The sequence below is a fragment of the Dreissena polymorpha genome, chromosome 10 (assembly GCF_020536995.1).
Source record: "Dreissena polymorpha isolate Duluth1 chromosome 10, UMN_Dpol_1.0, whole genome shotgun sequence".
Classification (NCBI taxonomy): domain Eukaryota; kingdom Metazoa; phylum Mollusca; class Bivalvia; order Myida; family Dreissenidae; genus Dreissena; species Dreissena polymorpha.
In genome coordinates, this window is record NC_068364.1 from 48,060,531 (window position 1) to 48,079,949 (window position 19,419).

At 32.9% G+C, this 19,419-nt stretch overlaps 2 protein-coding genes across 2 annotated transcripts; one reads left to right on the forward strand and one right to left on the reverse strand.

The window, feature by feature from the left end:
* Positions 1-519: 519 nt before the first annotated feature.
* Positions 520-4,636, reverse strand: LOC127848731 (uncharacterized). Its single transcript, XM_052381338.1, has 3 exons — positions 3,949-4,636; positions 3,101-3,188; positions 520-2,957 (listed from the first exon to the last, which is right to left on the reverse strand). Exons 1-3 carry the CDS (start codon positions 4,057-4,059, stop codon positions 1,330-1,332), a joined length of 1,827 nt encoding a protein of 608 aa, XP_052237298.1. The 5' UTR covers positions 4,060-4,636; the 3' UTR covers positions 520-1,329.
* A 3,317-nt stretch (positions 4,637-7,953) lies between these two features.
* LOC127848693 (uncharacterized) lies at positions 7,954-12,947 on the forward strand. The gene is made up of 3 exons (XM_052381284.1): positions 7,954-8,053; positions 9,268-9,573; positions 9,788-12,947. Exons 2-3 carry the CDS (start codon positions 9,285-9,287, stop codon positions 11,479-11,481), a joined length of 1,983 nt encoding a protein of 660 aa, XP_052237244.1. The 5' UTR covers positions 7,954-8,053; positions 9,268-9,284; the 3' UTR covers positions 11,482-12,947.
* The last annotated feature ends 6,472 nt before the right edge of the window (positions 12,948-19,419 follow it).

Here is a 19,419-nt window from a genome sequence, read left to right on the forward strand (position 1 = left end):
GTAACGCTCTTGAAGTTAAATTATGTATAACCTGTTTAGACTTGACATTAAAACATTGTTTGTGGGAGCTATTGGTGCTTATAGATACTCTATCGAAAACAATATAACATGTCGTGTGCATAATCATAAGTGAACATTTCATACAATTTTGATCAGAATGTATTATGTGTAACATACAATGTATATTCTTGTTACTCGTATTTTTTTAACAACCATACTGTTATTGGACCGAATATAATTGTGACCAATCATCTTCCTCAAGCAGTTGTTTGTTAAGGTCAAAACATAACATAAGTATTAATTTAAGCACCAATTTTTTTAAAGGAAATTTATTGTTAAAGCATACCAAACCCGACCCGAAACAACTCGTTTTTTACCATTTTGACACCTTGACATACAGGCATTTCTGGATAGCTTTTATGTATACGAAAAAGACTGTTTCCAATAAGCTCTGAATTGCTCAAGAAAATAAATGTTTAATTAAATTGTTACTCAGCAATCTATATAAAGAACAAAATGACAGCCAACACATGTTTTTTCTGATGTAAATAAATGTATAAAACAGTGAAAAGGTGTGTAAGATTAGCATATGGTATACCTACAAAATATTAATCAGAAGCTTCGTAGAACATTTGTGCATAAAAAACAAAATATAAAGATTGCAAAGTTTTACAAAGTATTCAAACATGTATACACAACAAAAATATCTTTGAAAACTAATACATTTTTTTACAATTATACTATTTATACTATGCGATATGCATTACATTAAAGTAAGCATTGTTAGTTTACATAATACATGTTTGTTTGTATTTAAATATGTGTACACATAACATCGTCGCGTTAATATTTGTTGATTGTATGCCACTATATGTATAAGTATATTGGATCATTTAAGTAAGGAAATGGTTAAGATGCCACTATTCATTGAGTTAAACTCTGTTAAAATTGTTGCCTTACTCTAAAGTAAAGATATAAAAATATAACTTGGAAACGTATGCCTGGTTAAATTCTAAATGTTTTGATATAATATGGATTATTATTCCTGCTTTCACATTCAACCAGATTAATTATTCAACATTGCAGACCTTCGGAAAGCTATTGCATCAACCACTGTTGTCATTTGAACATGCGAGTGTTAAGTCATGCACTAATAAGTCATTTATTGACTATTCGTTGTTCAAAATTTAAAATCTTCGTGAGCTGGGTATAGCATTTCAATAGATATTCACTGCGCCCAGAGTTATTTACAAAGCATTTAGTGACAAGTTTTATATGCATTAACACTCAACGGTCGGGTACATGTTCATATACACGCTTCTTTCGTTGTTAAATGACCTTTTGCTCAAAAGCACAAAACGGGCATGGACTTAAAAGTGCACTGGAACAGAGAAACCCGGAAACAAATTTAGATCGATGCAGTTTGCCCGGCGGTGACGGAATTTCGGGTAAAGACTGCGAGCAAAAATCAAACATATAAATCTTGTTTGCGATTGGATTTTGAATAAACACTGTGTTTAACGACGCCCCATGAACGATGCAGTCCTGGGCAGAATTTTTTTCACCGACATCACCGGTAGGACTTAACACAAATCCCGGTAAAAGTCCCTCTTTTATTTCCGATGATAGACCTAGAAATACATTTAAGTACATGTATCTCGACGAAGATATCCCTGAACGGATAACACCTCTGCATGTTGGAAACATAAACCGCTGCTCATGAAATATTTTCTCTCTAGGAAACGTGTAAAGTGCAGGTTCCGTTGGCCCTGCACAAATATGCTCAACAGCCACAGATTCTGAAAGTGTGCCCTCTTTGTTAAAGTAACAACAATTAACAACAATGTACATATCATCAACGACGCAGCTATCGACTGTTTCAATATCCAGATTTGCTGCTAACTCGATTAAAGGTGAAACATTGCAGCAACATTTGTTATTTTCTAACTGACATAATATTACATAATTCCCACTTGGTGACCATGATTTAACTACAATACATAATTTCTTGTTCAGCCATTCAATTCCTTTGATCTCATTGAGGTTTTGTTTCTTGATATTTAGATTTACTTCAAATTTGTTCCACACTTTCCGCATAAAATCATATTTATGTAAGAGAACATAACATGTATTATTACTGTCTGTTCCCTCTTCACCTAACCGTTGATACGTGCTATCATCGACTACATATATGCAATTATCTGTTTCGTTGACAGTCATACATATGTCGTTCAATGTTTCAGGATGGAATTCCACTGGAAGTGTGTCAATAAATAACCAATAATTTTGATCTATTATGTATGCATGGACACACAGTTGATTAACGTCCTTTATAGTCAAAGCTAAAATGACTTTTGTTTTCAATGACATTTTTAAATGGCAATTAAATACAAGAATTTTTGTTTCCATGTAATATTCCCAACAATTTTTGAAAATGGTTTGAAAGAGACCATGATATTTAGATAAACTTTCGAAATCCTCGTGTGTAGATTCTTGTAAATTCAATTTACAAAACCACTGTTTAAATACTTCTTTTCTATTTTCCACATCGTAGCGCAGCCATTTATGATAAAATACTAATCGACCTTCAAGACTTGCTCCATGACGTTGCAACTCGATAGAAAACTCATCTACATCTTTATTCGTCATATGTTGTATATCAGAAGAATTATCAACAGTTTCTTTTAGATTTGCAGCTATGTAACCCAAAAGATCTTCCAACAGATTAAGCTTGTAACATTTAGCTAATTTGTAAACTTTCAAGCATGTTGATGGAGATCTTACTTTGTTCACCAGATATGAGTTGCATTCATCTGTGAGTGAACGTATTTGGAGATAATCAGCAATATGAAGTATTTCGTCTATATGCGTATCATCAATGATGACTTTTCCTGTATACAAATACTTAATTGCCGCTTGAATCGCTTCCCGTGTTCCCTCTGTGATTTGTATCGAACCTTAACGAAGAAATTGAAGAAAAATAAAATCAACTATTACAAAATATTTTCTACAAAAAAGTCAAGATCTTCACGAATACATTTTCATTGAGTCGTTAAATCATTCATTATAAAAACTACAAAAAGTAATGTTTAAGAGATACCTTCTTTTTTCTCTTTTAACCTGCTGGCATACATGTCCTGGAAATATCCTGAGTTGATCACCAACACGTACCAATGTGCTCCCATTATCTTGGAAAATAAATCGTTTATATATATATATATATATATATATATATATATATATATATATATATATATATATATATATATATATATATTACGATAGCTTTTTTTGTTAGCTTTTATTGAAACACGTTATTTAAGTTAATAAAACATAAACAAAATATATTGTTGAACATAATATTAGCAAGTGTAAATTCCACGGTGCCTATACCACGTGACTTTTTAAGATCTGTGTTGGGAGAATAAAGCGCGACCCAGTTAACATTTGTAATGATGTCTTTTTAAATATTTCACAAGTTTTAATGGCATAAAGTGGAGAGCCCGCTCATTCGTGAGAGTTTTCTATAGGTATCATGATCTTTTAAAACACATAAAAAAATTCTCAGTAAAGTGCAACCGCGCGTTCGTAATATGAAGTCCCCACACTGATCCGACATTTTCCTAACCGTTCAAACGTGAGGTTGCACTTTACTGAAAAAATACTTATTTGTTTAAAATGATCATGGTAGAAAACTCTTACGAATGAGCGGGATCTCCACTTTATTCCATTAAAAATGGTAAAATATTAAAAAGAGATCCTTAAATATGTTAACTGGGTCGCGCTTTATTCTCCCTATACAGATTCGAAAAAGTCACGTGGTATAGGCACCGTGAATTCCCAAACAGTAATAATTCATAAATAATTCTTGAGAATAAAATTGCCGACAAAGTTATGTTAATCGCCGATCAGTAAGCCCAGTAGGTTTGTAAACTACTCTTGAAATACCTTGTCCCCAAATTTCAAAGTGACGTCACAGAACTCTTCCCTATGAATAGCCTGGTCGTATAGAGCTTCCAAAAGCGTTGATCCGTTCGACATTTTCCTTTGTTCATCCATGGTTACAGCAGTCCTTTCTCGCAAACTTGTGTTAGTCACTTGCGTAATTTTCCATGTTTTGAACGAAAACGAAAATCCATTCCAGGCTGAAAGTGTCGTCCATGTTTAAACTATGCGGGCAAGAAAACATGATTTAAGTACGTATTCAGTCTGACATGTGTTTGTATGTCTTGTTTTATCTATCTATCCGTGTGACTCGTAGTCATGTATGCAGTCTACTTATAAAATGATTCACTTTATTGAATTTAGCTTGGTGATTAATAATACATTTTAATTCCAGAGAGCTCTGTGCAATATTTATATTCAGTATATACATTATATTTTACGTTTAACTCATATAAAATATTAAAAGCACTTTGGTTATCCATCTGGACGAACACTTGTTTTAAGAGTGATTGGTCATCGTTAGACACGTTTTTTACGGATAATATCTGGTAGTGAAGGTTAATGCGGAAGTTAGATAGCATTTATTACATTACCGACATTTTTACCTTTAGTCATGTTAAAAAAATACTCCATGCAAACATCAAATCTTTTACATATTTTGAGCTAGGTTTTAAATCACATTTATCAGGAATGTACTGAAGTGAAAACGAAAGTAGAAATTCCAAATATGATGTGTTAAATGAAAAGACGCGTGTATTTAACACGTGTACACAAGTGATTTATTCATATACGGTATTACAAGTACGGTATTTAAAATGTCGATATGTATTTCTGCACTCACTTCTTTGCGAACTGTAAAAACACTTAATTAAAAAAACGTTAAATATGTCTTTATTTGCTCTAATTCAAGATTTCAAATTAATAAACTTAAACATGGTTAAAAGGATTATTTAAAACGATTCTTACATCCGACCAAATTAGGTGATGTACTCGGAAGAATATAAATATTTAATGTGCATAAAATGGCATTATAACTTACTATTCCAATATTACATTTTGTTATACTAATTTGACGTCGTCGATTTTTATTTCCGAAAGGACTATTCTATAACTTTTTGTAAACATCACGTATGCCTTTATGTCAAGAATAATGTTGTACTATGAGTTTGCCTTTTTACAGCAAATGAGGAACAGCACATTATCACCTCTTTGCATGCTGGGAAATTTGTCGTCTGCTAAAATGTCGTCTGCTGAATTTCTTAAATTAGCATTTTCTTCGATTTATTTTCAAAGAATACTATCAGAATAGCAAACAGTTTGGATCCAGATGAGACGCCACGTTCTGTGGCGTCTCATCTGGATCCAAACTGTTTGCAAAGGCCTTCACAACTCGGTTCCCGCACTGTAAGGGTTAAAAGGAAGAACCTGAAGCATGTCACTTATACAGGCAACCTTCCGAGGTATGTGATGTGACCGTAACATTCGCTGACCAAATGATATGGGCATATCCTTATTTCCGAGGTGTGCAAAACATTTCATTGGAAAAGAAACAAGAAGGTTACGTTCATTTCGCGTTAAAAATATATAAATGGCGTGTCGCATGTTAAGCATTTGAGATATTAAGTAAATAAAACAATAGTGAAACATTCTTAATTTTGAGTCAAACATGTGACATTATAAAGGCAACCAGAAATGGAATAAGTTTCTTTGACATCTGACATCTGTGTGGCTAAGATAGAAACAATTAAAACAAACACAACAACAGAATGGTAGATTCAACTGCTTCGTGTACCATATGTGCTTGTGGGGTTTGATGTTTCATTTAAAAACCTTCTTTTTCTTAATAAATGACCGCCTGTTATATATTTTTTTGATTATTGTCATTTATATGTGCTAAAACTCGCATTCACATAAAAAGCGCCTGTTACGAAGCTCCCGTTAAAATTACTTTTATTTATAATTTCTTGCACAATACTCTCTGTGGGATGATTAATTTTGTTAGCGAATGACCAAAGTCTTCTCTCGTCTTGTATCACGCTGGTCATGAGGATACTTCGATAACGGATTTCACTTCGATAACGGATGGCGATTCAATAACAGAGAAAAACAACAGACACGCGCGAAAGTTAAGTTCCTCAGTGTTTGTTTGAACTTATACCGCTAATAGTTGAGTTGATAAATGGTATATCCTTTTGTATTCTACAGAAAACATTCAAGGAAGAATGATAGATTTTTGACAAAAAATAAAAAATTATACCGGAAAACAGTATAAACTGGATGATCCGTATACATTTCAACACACAAAACTGAGAAATATTGAAATAAACTGTTTGCGATTCCACCATGTATAGTAATAACTATGCTTCAAATAATGAAATGTTGATAGTACTCAATGAAAAATGAATTACGATAGTGCATGTTTTAAGAGGTGGTATGCATGATTTTGTAGACACTTAGATTCCCGATAAAGGGCACGTCGGATAACAGAGACTCAACAAATTGGGTACTCTGATATCCGCGTTTTATCTTTTACTTGAAATGCGTTTATTTATATTGTTACTTTTTTACCAAGGTGTTTGTTATTCCAACATGTAAAGAAACTATTGTGCTTTAAATACTAAAATGTTGATAGTATTCAATGATATATGAACGAAGATAGACCATGTTTTAATAAATGTTATGCATAATCTTGTAGACACTTCGATCCCCGATAATGAATACGATGGATAACGGATTAAAAAAAGATTTTTCACTTTGATGTATCGTAGACGGCGAGAGTACCGGTGTAGTACTAAGAAAGCAGACATCGAGAGCAATCTAAATATGCTTACATTAAATTCGACGTAAGAAAATTAAATTGAAACTTTACACTAAAATGGTCATATGTTCATCCTAAATATATATTAATTGAATTTGCCATGAAAAACTTAATCATAATCATATTTCAACAGAATAAAAAAACATGAAGCACATTTGTGGTGAGTCGTTTTTAATACAGGTCAGTTCAGAAATGGTTAATTATTGACTGCTCACTGTAACAGTATTCAACGGGGATTTTTTTACATTTTCAGGTCACTAAAATAGTGCGTTATATCTATTAAAAAGAGTAGGGTAATCAGGAAGAGCAGTGCCATTTTCATTGAGATGATCGGCTAAAGAAGTGTAAATAAAAATGTGGCATCCGACTCTTTAAACATTTGAAGTTTTTTAACTTTGGCCAAATATGTACTGTTCATGCTGATTATCGATGGAATTTTAGTTATATATATATATATATATATATATATATATATATATATATATATATATATATATATATATATATATATATATATATATATATATATAATCCACCATTCTTCAGCGAATTTCTTTCTTCGCAATACGGAGTGGAATACCATTTATCGGCCAAACAATGTGTATTGTCTGAAAACCTAATGAAAATATCATTAATGCAAAAACGCTGAAGAACTCAGCTCTCGGGCGTGGTTTTTGTTGTCTGTTATCGACATGCCATCCTCTATCAAAGTATATGCATTACCAGCAACGTGTATAGACGATCTGTATTTGAAACGCGATATGCACACATATCCTTGATTTTAAGTATGATCTTTTTCACATCAACGCGGTTTATCTATTTACACATATTTTCCCTACGTAGATGCGACCTGATAAGCTAAAGTTATTATTTGCATTGTTTTTCCGTAATCTATTTTACTCGTGTATTAATTTTATTTATTATAGCGAATCATTTAGATCCTGTAAAAACATTTAATTTAATTACTCAGTTATTCGAAACAAATTTACTCTATTATTCGAGCCTCGCATTTACAAAAGCTAAATCTCGCGTAAATAATCAAAAGAGATATTTATATATATAACTTACGCAGAATATCCATGTATCCATGTAAACATGCACGTACGCGAAAACGAAAGTGGAAATACCTAAAATGAATCGTGATGTGTTGTTATAAATAGACACATGTGTCGATTAGTACACATGCATAACTTCATACACACTGTTAAACGATTGTTAACATAGTCTATAACTGTGAACGTAAACAAGGGAATCTATATTTTATTCAGGACGTATTAGAAGGAATATATGGTATTACTTTATTACGATTTATCAATGATTTATACGTGTTCCATAAATGATTTCTTTTTCCGTTATTACTTAAAATACATAATATTTTAGTTTATTTTTTAAAATGAAACTATATCGTATGGTAGATTCTTTTTAAGTCTTGCATTCTTTTTTTTGAGTCGTGGGTATCGAGATCGCGTTAAATCTCTTAATATAACTTTCGCGCATGATGCAGTCATTACGGAAATAAGATTTGAAATAGATTTGAAACAATCACAATCGTTTTGCTGATTAATAATACGACAAACACCTTCCCTGCAATGTCAGTTTTAACGCTATTTTTTACAATGCAAATATTGACATCGAAACAGCCAATAAGAATACACGGCTAACAACGAACCATTATTTTTAAGTTGGTGGTCTGACACTATAAACACTGTCGATTTTTTGGATGTTTACAGACGATAATAATTTGAAAAAAACATCCAATTTAAAGACCAAAGGTTAATGATTTGTGTATACTGATTCATGTTAATATATTTATATAGTATTTGTGTCAGATGAAACATATTTTCTGAAAATTAATCCCGACTCATGAGGCATATAGCGTATTAAAAATGAAATATTAATATCATTAAAAAATGTATGTGCAATAAAATTATTAACACATGATTGTATGTATTTGCTACAATAACAAGAAGTAAATCGTGTCAGATCGACTCTGGGAAATTTCCGAATACATGTGTGTTATGTGTTACCTGTATACTATAAATAGATACAGTCGTTCTTATTACAAGCAGCTTTAAGTTACAAGTACTTACCAATACACCTTAATGATTTAAACGTGAGTGTATTCTAGGTAGGGATTTTATTATTTTATTTCAAACTCTGAATGTATTTCTGAACGTCGTCAGTAGTTCAAAACTCATACAGGATTTAAATAAACATTAAATCAAATGTATTTAACAAGCAAAGTGGTGTATTGAGTGTCTTTTATGTGTGTTAACATGAAATCGATAACGTAATGGTAAGTATGAAATGATAACCATTTAATGATACCATCGTTTGTTTCATTAAGTTGGTTAAGTGTTTTAGAAAATATAATGGCTTATTGATGAACTATAAGCAGCTATACAATCAAGTATGAAAGTACACAATGATGATAAAGCTTTAGCTATTTAGACATATTTTTTCTGAATTATCTGGTTTATACCTTAATTTAACCTTGTTTTCAGAAAATGAGGACTTGCGAATGAGGATATCGCTGTATAGCCTTGGTCAGAATATAGTTTTACAAAACAGAAATAAGCTATGTTTAGATTTTACTAGTAATATGTATACGATACAAAAAAGAAACCAAAGCATGTCGCGTTGCCCATCAATAACAGAGTGCTTGTACAGTCAAGCCCTGGAAAATTCCCAGTTGTGTGATGTTACTTTAACATTTGGTGAACATGTGATGGGGGCACATTGGGGTGTTCTAATTCAGTGTCCTTTCTTCCGCGCAATGTTTAACAGCGGAATGAAAGAGAAACAAGAAGGTAATTTGATTGTATTGAATTTGTGTACATTGACTGATCGGTATCGGAAGAGATATGCACAATAAAGTCATTTAAAGTATAACCGTATACTATATCTACAAGTAGCTTATCTATTTATAAATATAAACTTGTTTACACGACCACATTATTCTATTCCACCTGCACCATCTACGTTCGTACTACAACCACGCTAAAAATGTCTAACTTCTTTCAGATAAAATTCATATCAGCGATGAATTCGATGGAGGATTCGAAATACTCCTTCGGTATCTCTATACCTGTTCTGCAACACTTAACCTTTCTAATGTGCATGGTGTTTTGTGTGCTGCAGATTACTTCGGTATGAATTCTTTAATGGAATTGTGTGAACAATACCTATCTGAAGTAACATTGACTATTGAGAACTGCATTGATATATATTATATAGCCAAAAGGTTTCGTTTAAGATTCTACAATAAACTGATGGAATATTTGACTGAAAACTTTCTTCAAATTCTTGATTTTGAAGACAATGGTCAATATGTTACAAGTGAAATGATGCTGGAAGTTGCGGATCTCATGGACAAGACAGACGGCAGCAACAACGGATTGAGTCAAGAAATGCGGTTCAAGTACTTTCGACAATGGTTAAATTTAAATGTCCATGATAGACGGAACACATTCTCGTCATTATTTCTGAAACTTCATTTGGAAGACACTTCTCATGCCTTCTTTAAATCTTTATCTAGTGACTACATACAAAACTTTAAAGAATGTCGCGATCACTACTATAAGGTTAGCCGTGCGTCTATGCTAAGTGCAATCAAGCATGATGATACTTTATGTGACGCAGTACTGGTTGTTGCAGAAGTATATGTGAACAAAACATGGTCTGGTCGACCGATGCGCTGCCTTTTTGGATATAAAATCGCCGTGAATAAATGGGCTCTCCTTGGCACAATTCCGAATGATTTGGACCATTTTTGTGGCGATAAAAGACTGATTGCTGTTAACGAAATAAATAACTGTATTTACGTGTGTGGCAGTAAACAATATGAAAGCACTTTGGATAATTTTATATTAAGCGTTCAAAAACTTGATATCGTTTCAAAATCTTGGTCCAAGTGTAATTTTAGTGTACCGAAACGTCTTGCTGTCACATCGGTACTACCTGATCTAATAAGTATTAAACAAATTGCCTTTGTTGAGAGATACTTTTGTTTCGTGGCACAAATGAAAACTATCTGGGGCACAAATATAGATAACAGCATATTTTTGTTTGGCGATTCTGAGTTATTTGAAAACGTCTCGTTGTGTAAAACAGGCTGGTCGTCAGAAATTGATATTAAAATGTCTGTAGTTAAAAACCGGTACATTGTTGTGCTATGTACTATAATAAAACAGTATGAAAATGTGAAGAAAGGAAAACTTATTATCATAGATATAATTACGAAGAAAACAAAACGTCGCAAAATACTTGAACAAACACTGCACTATGAAACTGACTTTTATGATGATGAGGAATTCATGTTTGTGACTAAAGACGGTGTTATAATTTCAAAAATAAACAGCACTTTTCATAAAACACTGAACGTGGTAAACGGTCATTGTTCAACTGTAAATGACACAATCATTCCTAGAACAGTGTTATCCGTTCGTGAAACTGACACAGAAGAAGAAGAAGACGACGACGACGAAGAGTATTTTGATTTTGAATGTGGTAACGGGTATAATTGTTTGACATTTTATAACAGAACTTCTGAGTGTTTTTCCATGTATGACTTTGAAACCAAAGATGTTTCTAAGTTACCTAATTTACCTTACTGGATAGTTCCTGGCTCTATAACCCATGCTAAGATACCATCATATGTGCTCAAATGCGCAATAGATTGTACGCATTGTTTGTATGAAATGCGATGTACCGTGTAAAGTATAGAATTTTATGTGAAAAGCAATTGTTGATGTTGAGGCATTCACTGTCGGATTACGAAATAATCTACCAAAAAAGCTACATATTTTATAGGATTTTTGTAAATATTAATTAAAACGTTGTTCGCATTTTAAGGTCAATTGACGTTTTTATAAAGATAATAGTTCAAAGAATAATATTTATAACAAACAAAACACAATTTTCCTTGATGAAGTCTAGCCATATTAAAAAGCTCTTGTTGACAATCTTGACAATATTGAGATATTTTTTTAATGTAAACTGTTTCGTAGGTCTGGGTTTTTTTTTCTATCACGAATGCTTCAGCAAATCTACACAGCCTTATTTTTTTTATATCAAATATTCGAATTGAGTTCCTGTTTTAATATATTCTTAAATCTAACGGCCAATGTAATGCAAAGTATGAAATATTGGTTCTAGCTTTCTAATATAGTTATTCATTTAGAAAGTACTAATATATGACAAAAATGCGCGTTGCCTTACATGATATGTATTAAATAAACACTACACTGATAATACTGCTGATGCTGTTAGGATGTGACCCTTGCGACGAAATGATCATTAAAGTACTTTTAATTATTTTCCTACAACAAATCTCTTAGATACTGTTTAAAGCTACCTTTTAAAACATTAACAATTGGTATGGCTACAATACTACACGAGATAAGGCTGCTTTATGTGACTCAACTTGTCATTTATTTGGTAAATTGATGGCATCATTATCTATGTAACTATTCGTATCACTTCTTTAGAAATAAAACATTTCTATGGTAACACGTTACATAAATGTGTGTTACTAATATCTCGATTCCAATAATCTTGTAGACCTTACAATTTATGTGTTTGTTTGGTAAACCATTATTGTGTATTTGGTGCATTTATAAATTATGCCCTTCAAACCTTTGAACTATTTTCTTAAACACGATGCTAAGTTATGCTGACATTCTTATAATTGCTGGGGAAATGGATATTGAAGCTCACAAATCGTCGTTGTCCTGTTGTTGATTTAGGACAAAATGGCTTCAATTTTAATTTCAACACCAATTAGCTTTCGTAAAAATACTTCTTGTTTACCAGACCCAACCCGATCCGAGATTTTCCATTACTGTTTATGTTTAATAGGCGTATTGTACGTGAGTAATTGGTGTCGAGAACTAGCCTATCCGTTTTCTGCGTGTTAACATTAAATATTAAAGAAAGGTTGTTTATACTATATAGAAGTGCAAGAAGTTATAATTGTGGTTGACGCGATATAATGTCAGAGTTAGGTGCTTTTAACCCTTTGCATGCTGGGAAATTTATCGTCTGTTTTTCAGTGTATAAAGAGTAAAGTTAATAGGAGTCGTGTTTGTACAAGGTGTTATTCGTTTGTTTCAAACAGTTTGAATTGCAGTGGCATGTGTTTATGATTATAGGCGATTGGTTCAATAAATCAATGTGAAGCGGTTTTTTTTTATGTGCGATTATGTGAGGTAGCCAACGATACAGTTTGAGATTAATTATACCGATACTTAACGTTTGAATCTGCTTGAAATCTGTCATGGTGTAGGGGTAAATGTCATCTTTAATGACTGTTCTAGTTTTTGTTTCATTTCATGTATGTTCATGTATATTTAATACCAGAATGGTACGATACATTTTCCAGATTGACCGATATCAATGTTTTCATGATCAAAGTACTAATATTTGGTATGGTCATGTACTCAATATAAACATAACCATTTTGATTTGTAATGAGTCACCAAATTTTCTCGGACATTCATGTGTAACAACTCTACTTACAGTCAACACAATTATAATCTAAACACGTGAACATTTTTTATTAATAAGTCAACAAAAGGAAGTTGTCAGATGTTTGTTTTTACAAAACTTTTACCATGAAACTACAATAATAATTATTATTAGATACATGCTTGTGTTAATGAAAAGTAAATTGTACAAAAATACATCTTAAGACAAATGTGTTCAGAATAGAGTAATTAAAATAAGAACCCTGACTAATGTTTAAATGTAAATTGCCTAATATGCATTGTTTAAGAAGACACACGTTTAAATTGTTTTAACATTATTGCATAAACTATATCTATAATGCCCTCTGGCGGGGTGCAGAAACTTGGTTCAGAAACTTGGCAAAAGGAGGGCTTGAACGGGCGAAATCGTGTATTAACAATGCGATTCACGTGCCGTTCAAGCCCTGTTATGTGTTTTTCATATCCATAATCTGGTCTACGCGCACTTACTTCCCTTCTCCAGCCTTCGACGACTTTCCAAGCATAAATGGGGAACTGAATAAGCACCAGTTTCCTCATGCATGCAGGGATAATGACTATTTCAATCCACTTTTCAAGTTATACCATCTGCACTCTCTTGACAACAGCTTTATTGTACTGTCAACGTCATTGAAGTTAAGGTTATTTACTCAACACTTTCAAAAGACTATGCTGTGAATGTAAGTGTTTATGTACCTTCAACGTACCTGCTGTAAATTCCTAATTTCTTACTTTACGCGGCTGCATTTCAACTTTGCATTAATCCACTGTTTAAACACATTTTAAATCGAAAACTGCCTATCCGAAGGTAAAGCCTCGTCATTTCGGATGATGACCGAGTGAGGCATATGTAAATCACAACCTTGAACTGTATTGAAATAATCGAATTATTTTGTCGATGTCGAATGAACAAACCATTGTTTTCAATGTTATATAAAATTATTTTGGTATGTGTGATTTGTTTATGCAATAATAGCGAAAATACACATTTTCTCGGACATGATCATCTGCGGGCGCTCTCAAAATCCGTTCCTGTCCTCGTGCTGCGCACTCGGCAGGAACGGATTTTTCGAGCGCCCGCAGATGATCATGCCCTCGAAAACGTGTATTATCCCTATAATAATAGTTTCATTCGTCGAACTGCATCTCATCATTTACATACGTGAGTGCTCATCCATAGACTAAAGATATGGGCAGTTACTGCAGAAAGCACTTGACTGTGACGTTAAGATTCTGATTGCAAAATCAGAGTGAGATATTGGGAGAAATGTCAAGCTGTATGGTATTTGGTTGCTGAGTGTTTTGAAGTACAACAATGATCTATTAGTGTTTATGTTGCACCACCATTTGCATATAAAGTATCATTGTAGTTTTATTAATCCACTAATGCTGAACAAACTTTGGACCGATTATGTTTGACTCCTCAGTGTATTTTTTCATTCAAATTTTCAATTTACTTAAGCCTTCTATAAACATCGAAATCTTTGTTTTGTTAACTAATTTTTACATAATAAAAGTTTCGTGCAAAATACCAAGCCTTTTGGTCTTGCAGTTTCATAAAATACTTAAAAGGTTTTACCTATATAAATATTGCGGAGATAAGTACCGAAATCATTATGCTTTGAACAAACTTGGTAGAGCACTAAAATCAAAATCAGATGTTACATGCCTATTATGACTCATCTGGGCCATGTCGTTTTAGAGAAGATTATTAAAGTTATTTTTTATAAGTCGAAACAAAAAATACGACTCTTACTGTATGGTGTGATCATTTCCGAAAATACACATAGAAGTGTTATGACTTTGGACTTATTTTAAAAAAGACTACCCAGAGGTATTTTCAGGATAAGCTGTTGTTAAACTCTATATGCCTTATATTTAATGTAAGAGACCCATCGCCTATACAATACATTATACTGCGCAACACTTCAATTAAACATTCCAACATGGTAAGACGTGGCGACGCCATATTGGAACGGTCAGTCTATAAAAATTGCTAGTCCAGATTAATTTACGGCTAGTACACCTTATCAAATAGCCCCGAATCAATCACAAAACATACCAAAACATACTACACGTGTAAATACTCATTACCCACGTATAATCGCAATTCAATTCAAAAATCACTTTTCATTAAAAAAAAACACACTATAACTCGATTAAATTTATTTTATTTTACTATTTATCTATTGCTAATGCATGCACCAAACCAAGGGAATTAAAACTGTGGGAGGCTAACTGAAATGATATGGAAAGAAGTATCAGCTAACACTCGTCTTGTTGTCGTGAAGCATCTCGGGAAGAAGTAGAACTACGGGAGTGAAATGATCGATTGCGTTGCTTAGATGCATATGCATAATACTCATATTCAATACGTGTATATCAAACACCTACCGGGTATAAGAATCAAATATCCAATGGATTAACAGGCCTTCCCGAAGCGTAATAATGTGCTGATTTGAACATAGGCCCATTGAAAGAAAGTTTTTGTTCAATCAACTGCCAAGACAAAACGTGCGCGTATCGGTTTAGATGCAAATAACACATGTACATTGTTGTGTCTTTGTGTCATTACAATCGGGTTCATTGCATGTTTTTAACAATATAAAAAAGGATTGGTCCTGAAATTGTTACTCTGCCTTATAAAAGCCGTTTACTTAGCGTTAAAACACAACAATAGCAAACGAAAGCAACTGAAAATAGCTGTACCCGTTAGATGAGTGTGTCCATTGCAGTTTGTGCATCAATATACTAATACAAACAAACAAATACATCGTCTGAACATAAAATAAACGTCAAATAATTGTATAAGATGCAATATCTTCAAAATAGTATAAATATTTTTCTCACAAAATGGCACTTATTTTAATAATTCTAATAATGGGTCAACATATAAAACTAATGGAGAATAGCCATGCGTTATACCGATGTTGATCTACATGACCAAGTCAATTCTGAATGTGAATACCTTATGAATGTTGAAAGTTACAAGCCTCTTAAATTTCCAAATAAAATCATAGCCTAAACATAAATGTAAAAAAAAATCCAATATTTATAATTGTGGAACGGAAGCTTCTTTTCTTAGTAAAGTAAATAAAGACGTTTTAGTAAATAAATTACAGGAACATTTATGTATTTAATGCGTATAACCCTATCAACAATACAAAATAGATGCATGTACTCATACGAAATAACATACCCACGATGCTGCGGCGAATGTCGGGAATTGAGGGGACAGTTTGAATCAAATTTGTATGAAGTTTTGAGGTTTATTTTTTCTGAACATATCAGCTTTTAACAAAATGCACCGACTCTTATTGTATAGCCTCTTAACCTTTAAGTTCGTGCACCTTACACTTCAAAGGCATGTATTTCATCAAAAAAAAAATCATTAGACAATACCTAAACTTGATATATGCTGTATGATTAACATTTTGTTTAGCAAATAACGAGTGAAATATGTTGGTTTTCAGATAATAATAATGGGGTTACGTACCTTTAAACATTCATGCATATTGTAGTATGCGTAACACAGAAGTACCCGATAAGATCGTGCACCGATTTTGATGACGTCATAGCGATGTCCTGGGATGTGTTTATAATAATTGATATACGTTTTTGTAAATATGAGTTTATTTGTATTAAATATGTGTTGTTTGAGAAGAATTTCGTGAATAAACTGCATTGAACAGAACGGTTTAAAAAAACTGATCTTCATAAAAACGAAATATGAACTAAGATAACTGTATTCAGAGGCTTAGATAAGGTACATATACTAAGGGAAAATAGCTAAATAAAATAACTCGAAATCAAGTGACAAGAACTCTATAACATAAATATAACTATTAGGTAAGTCTATTCACAATGGGGGTATACAAAGCTGTCACCCCTTCTAATGACAGGTGTTTTGTGACACAATTCCAAACGGACGCAGTGAGAACATTTATCGCAAAAGGCCCAGGTCACGTTTTTAACGTATTGTCTCGTGTCATGATTTGGGGGGTACAATTTTCCGCATACACAGCACACTTCTTCATCATTGTCAATGCTCTCATTATCCGATACGGATTCATAAAGTCCACTGGTCGATGGATTGGGATTGAGTGGATCCGTAATGTCGGATCTCCTCTTTTTTGCGATTGTCTTTCCCTTTCCTTTATTTTTCATGTATTCGTTACTTACCTCGTTCTGGAATAATTTGTCCATGAATGATGGAGCTATTATGTTTTTTCCCACCAGGTCTAGGTTTGAAAAAGCGTGGCTTTTTATTCTTCAGGTTTTCAACTTTGGAACATGTACACGCACAACCGCATGCATTGCTGGGATGGACCACCGCAGTTTCCATTTTCATGTTTAAATACGTTTCGGCTGAATGCCATTTTCGTCCAGGTTATAAATGAATTGAGGCTTGTCAGACAATCCGTTTTCTTCAATAACCTTTTAAAGATTTTTGAAGTATTGACCTACAATAATAGGTGATGCCGATTTCGCTCTATTGGTTTCAAGCGCACTCGGTTTTACCGAGCTTACACGCTCTTTTCAACTCGTTGCAGAAACCCAGTCAACCAGCAGTTACTTAATGGTTTTAAGTTGGACTTTCTCCCTTATGTCTGGGCTAATTCTGCACCAAGCTCATTTAGTTAATTGTTGGTTATTCCAAAGCCAAGCTGTACCATGACCTTCATATTCCACAAGAGATTGCTCCTCTTCTAAGGAAAGCGATGTTATCTCGTTTTTTTTAAATTTGTGGGATCAATACGCCCTTTCACTCGATCTCGCAGAGTCTGAATGGGGACCCCAAACACCAATGCTGCTTTTCTGACAGACATGTTGCTAGTCTTTACGCTATCTAATGCCTTGTTTAGAAGCTCTGATGTGTAATTACGGTACTTGTCGTAGTACTTACTAGACTTTGGACAGGCCTGGAGATTAAAAAGAGAGAATAATACATGTGTGATTTGTTTCAAACGACGTTAATTGATTTTTAATCGAATTGTAATACAAATACAAAGTATTCATAACAGAGAGCACAATACAAATTCGAGACGGGCCTCCGAAGGAAATAACCAATACTACATTTTTCGATCAAGACATTCACAAACATGGCGGCGTCCGTCTGGTGAATGAATTTGCAGATTTTCAACATTGTTTAGGCTATTTCTATGGAAACGATGTCATAAAAACGGAAAATTTATAATTATTCAAAGTTGATATCATGTTTATTGTGTTATTATCCTCATGATTTTCGTCTTATCGGCTGTGGAAATACTGCGTTACAAAATTTAACAATTTTCGGGAACGTGCGTTCGAATGTTGCTTACAAGTTTAAGTCATAAAACAGTACACGATCATATAAGGGTGCACGAACTTATTGGAAAGAAAGATATAGTAATAACGATATTTTGATCATCAAGACTTGGTCTGTGAAAAACATTTTTTTTATATTTTCTTTGCTTTACTTTTCTAAAAGCATATCAACAACATTTTATTTTAATCAACTATTATATGTAGATGTGTTAAATATAAATATTAACTTCTTAAATATACAATAACTAACAAGTTCGTAACTTTGAAAATCTTCAGATGATCGATTCGCTTGGCACGCATATACGTTGCAGGCAATGAAAACATATTGACGCAACTTATACAAACATCATCGCTTCTAAGTTGAAATATTAAGACAAAGATAGTTTGTATTTTGTATTTTTGTTTTGGTTCATCTTTGAGCTTCGCAGCGAAAAAAATCACTCTTTTTAAATTTAGCCCGGGAACCCACGGTATTTTTTTCATGAGCAATGACACAGTCAGGAAAATATTCTTAATGTGTATACGTTACTTTACACATACACAACCACACGCACACATTTGTTTGCCTGAACAATATATTTTAAACGCCTTTATTCCGATACATAGTTAATAAATATGAAATGAGTGCATAAAAGTCATGAATTGTTAAGCGACTTAAACATTATTCTAAGTAAATAGTATAATAAACGAGTATAATATTAATAAATAATGAATCCTTAAAGTAAAAGTGAAGTGGAAATATTGCTTTGATTTTTATGTGTACTAAATATACAGTGACGCAATATAATGTTTTTCTATAAATAGAAACAATAAATCGAAATTATATAAATAAATAGATCGTGT

Excerpts from the sequence above, each read along its gene's own strand:
- LOC127848731 (XM_052381338.1), bottom strand. The coding sequence starts at position 4,059 with ATGGATGAACAAAGGAAAATGTCGAACGGATCAACGCTTTTGGAAGCT. Across the intron at positions 3,189-3,948 it reads CTTTGAAATTTGGGGACAAG|ATAATGGGAGCACATTGGTA; the intron begins GTATTTCAAGAG and ends TTATTTTCCAAG. Across the intron at positions 2,958-3,100 it reads GTTAAAAGAGAAAAAAGAAG|GTTCGATACAAATCACAGAG; the intron begins GTATCTCTTAAA and ends TTCTTCGTTAAG.
- LOC127848693 (XM_052381284.1), top strand. The coding sequence starts at position 9,285 with ATGAGGATATCGCTGTATAGCCTTGGTCAGAATATAGTTTTACAAAAC. Across the intron at positions 9,574-9,787 it reads AATGAAAGAGAAACAAGAAG|ATAAAATTCATATCAGCGAT; the intron begins GTAATTTGATTG and ends AACTTCTTTCAG.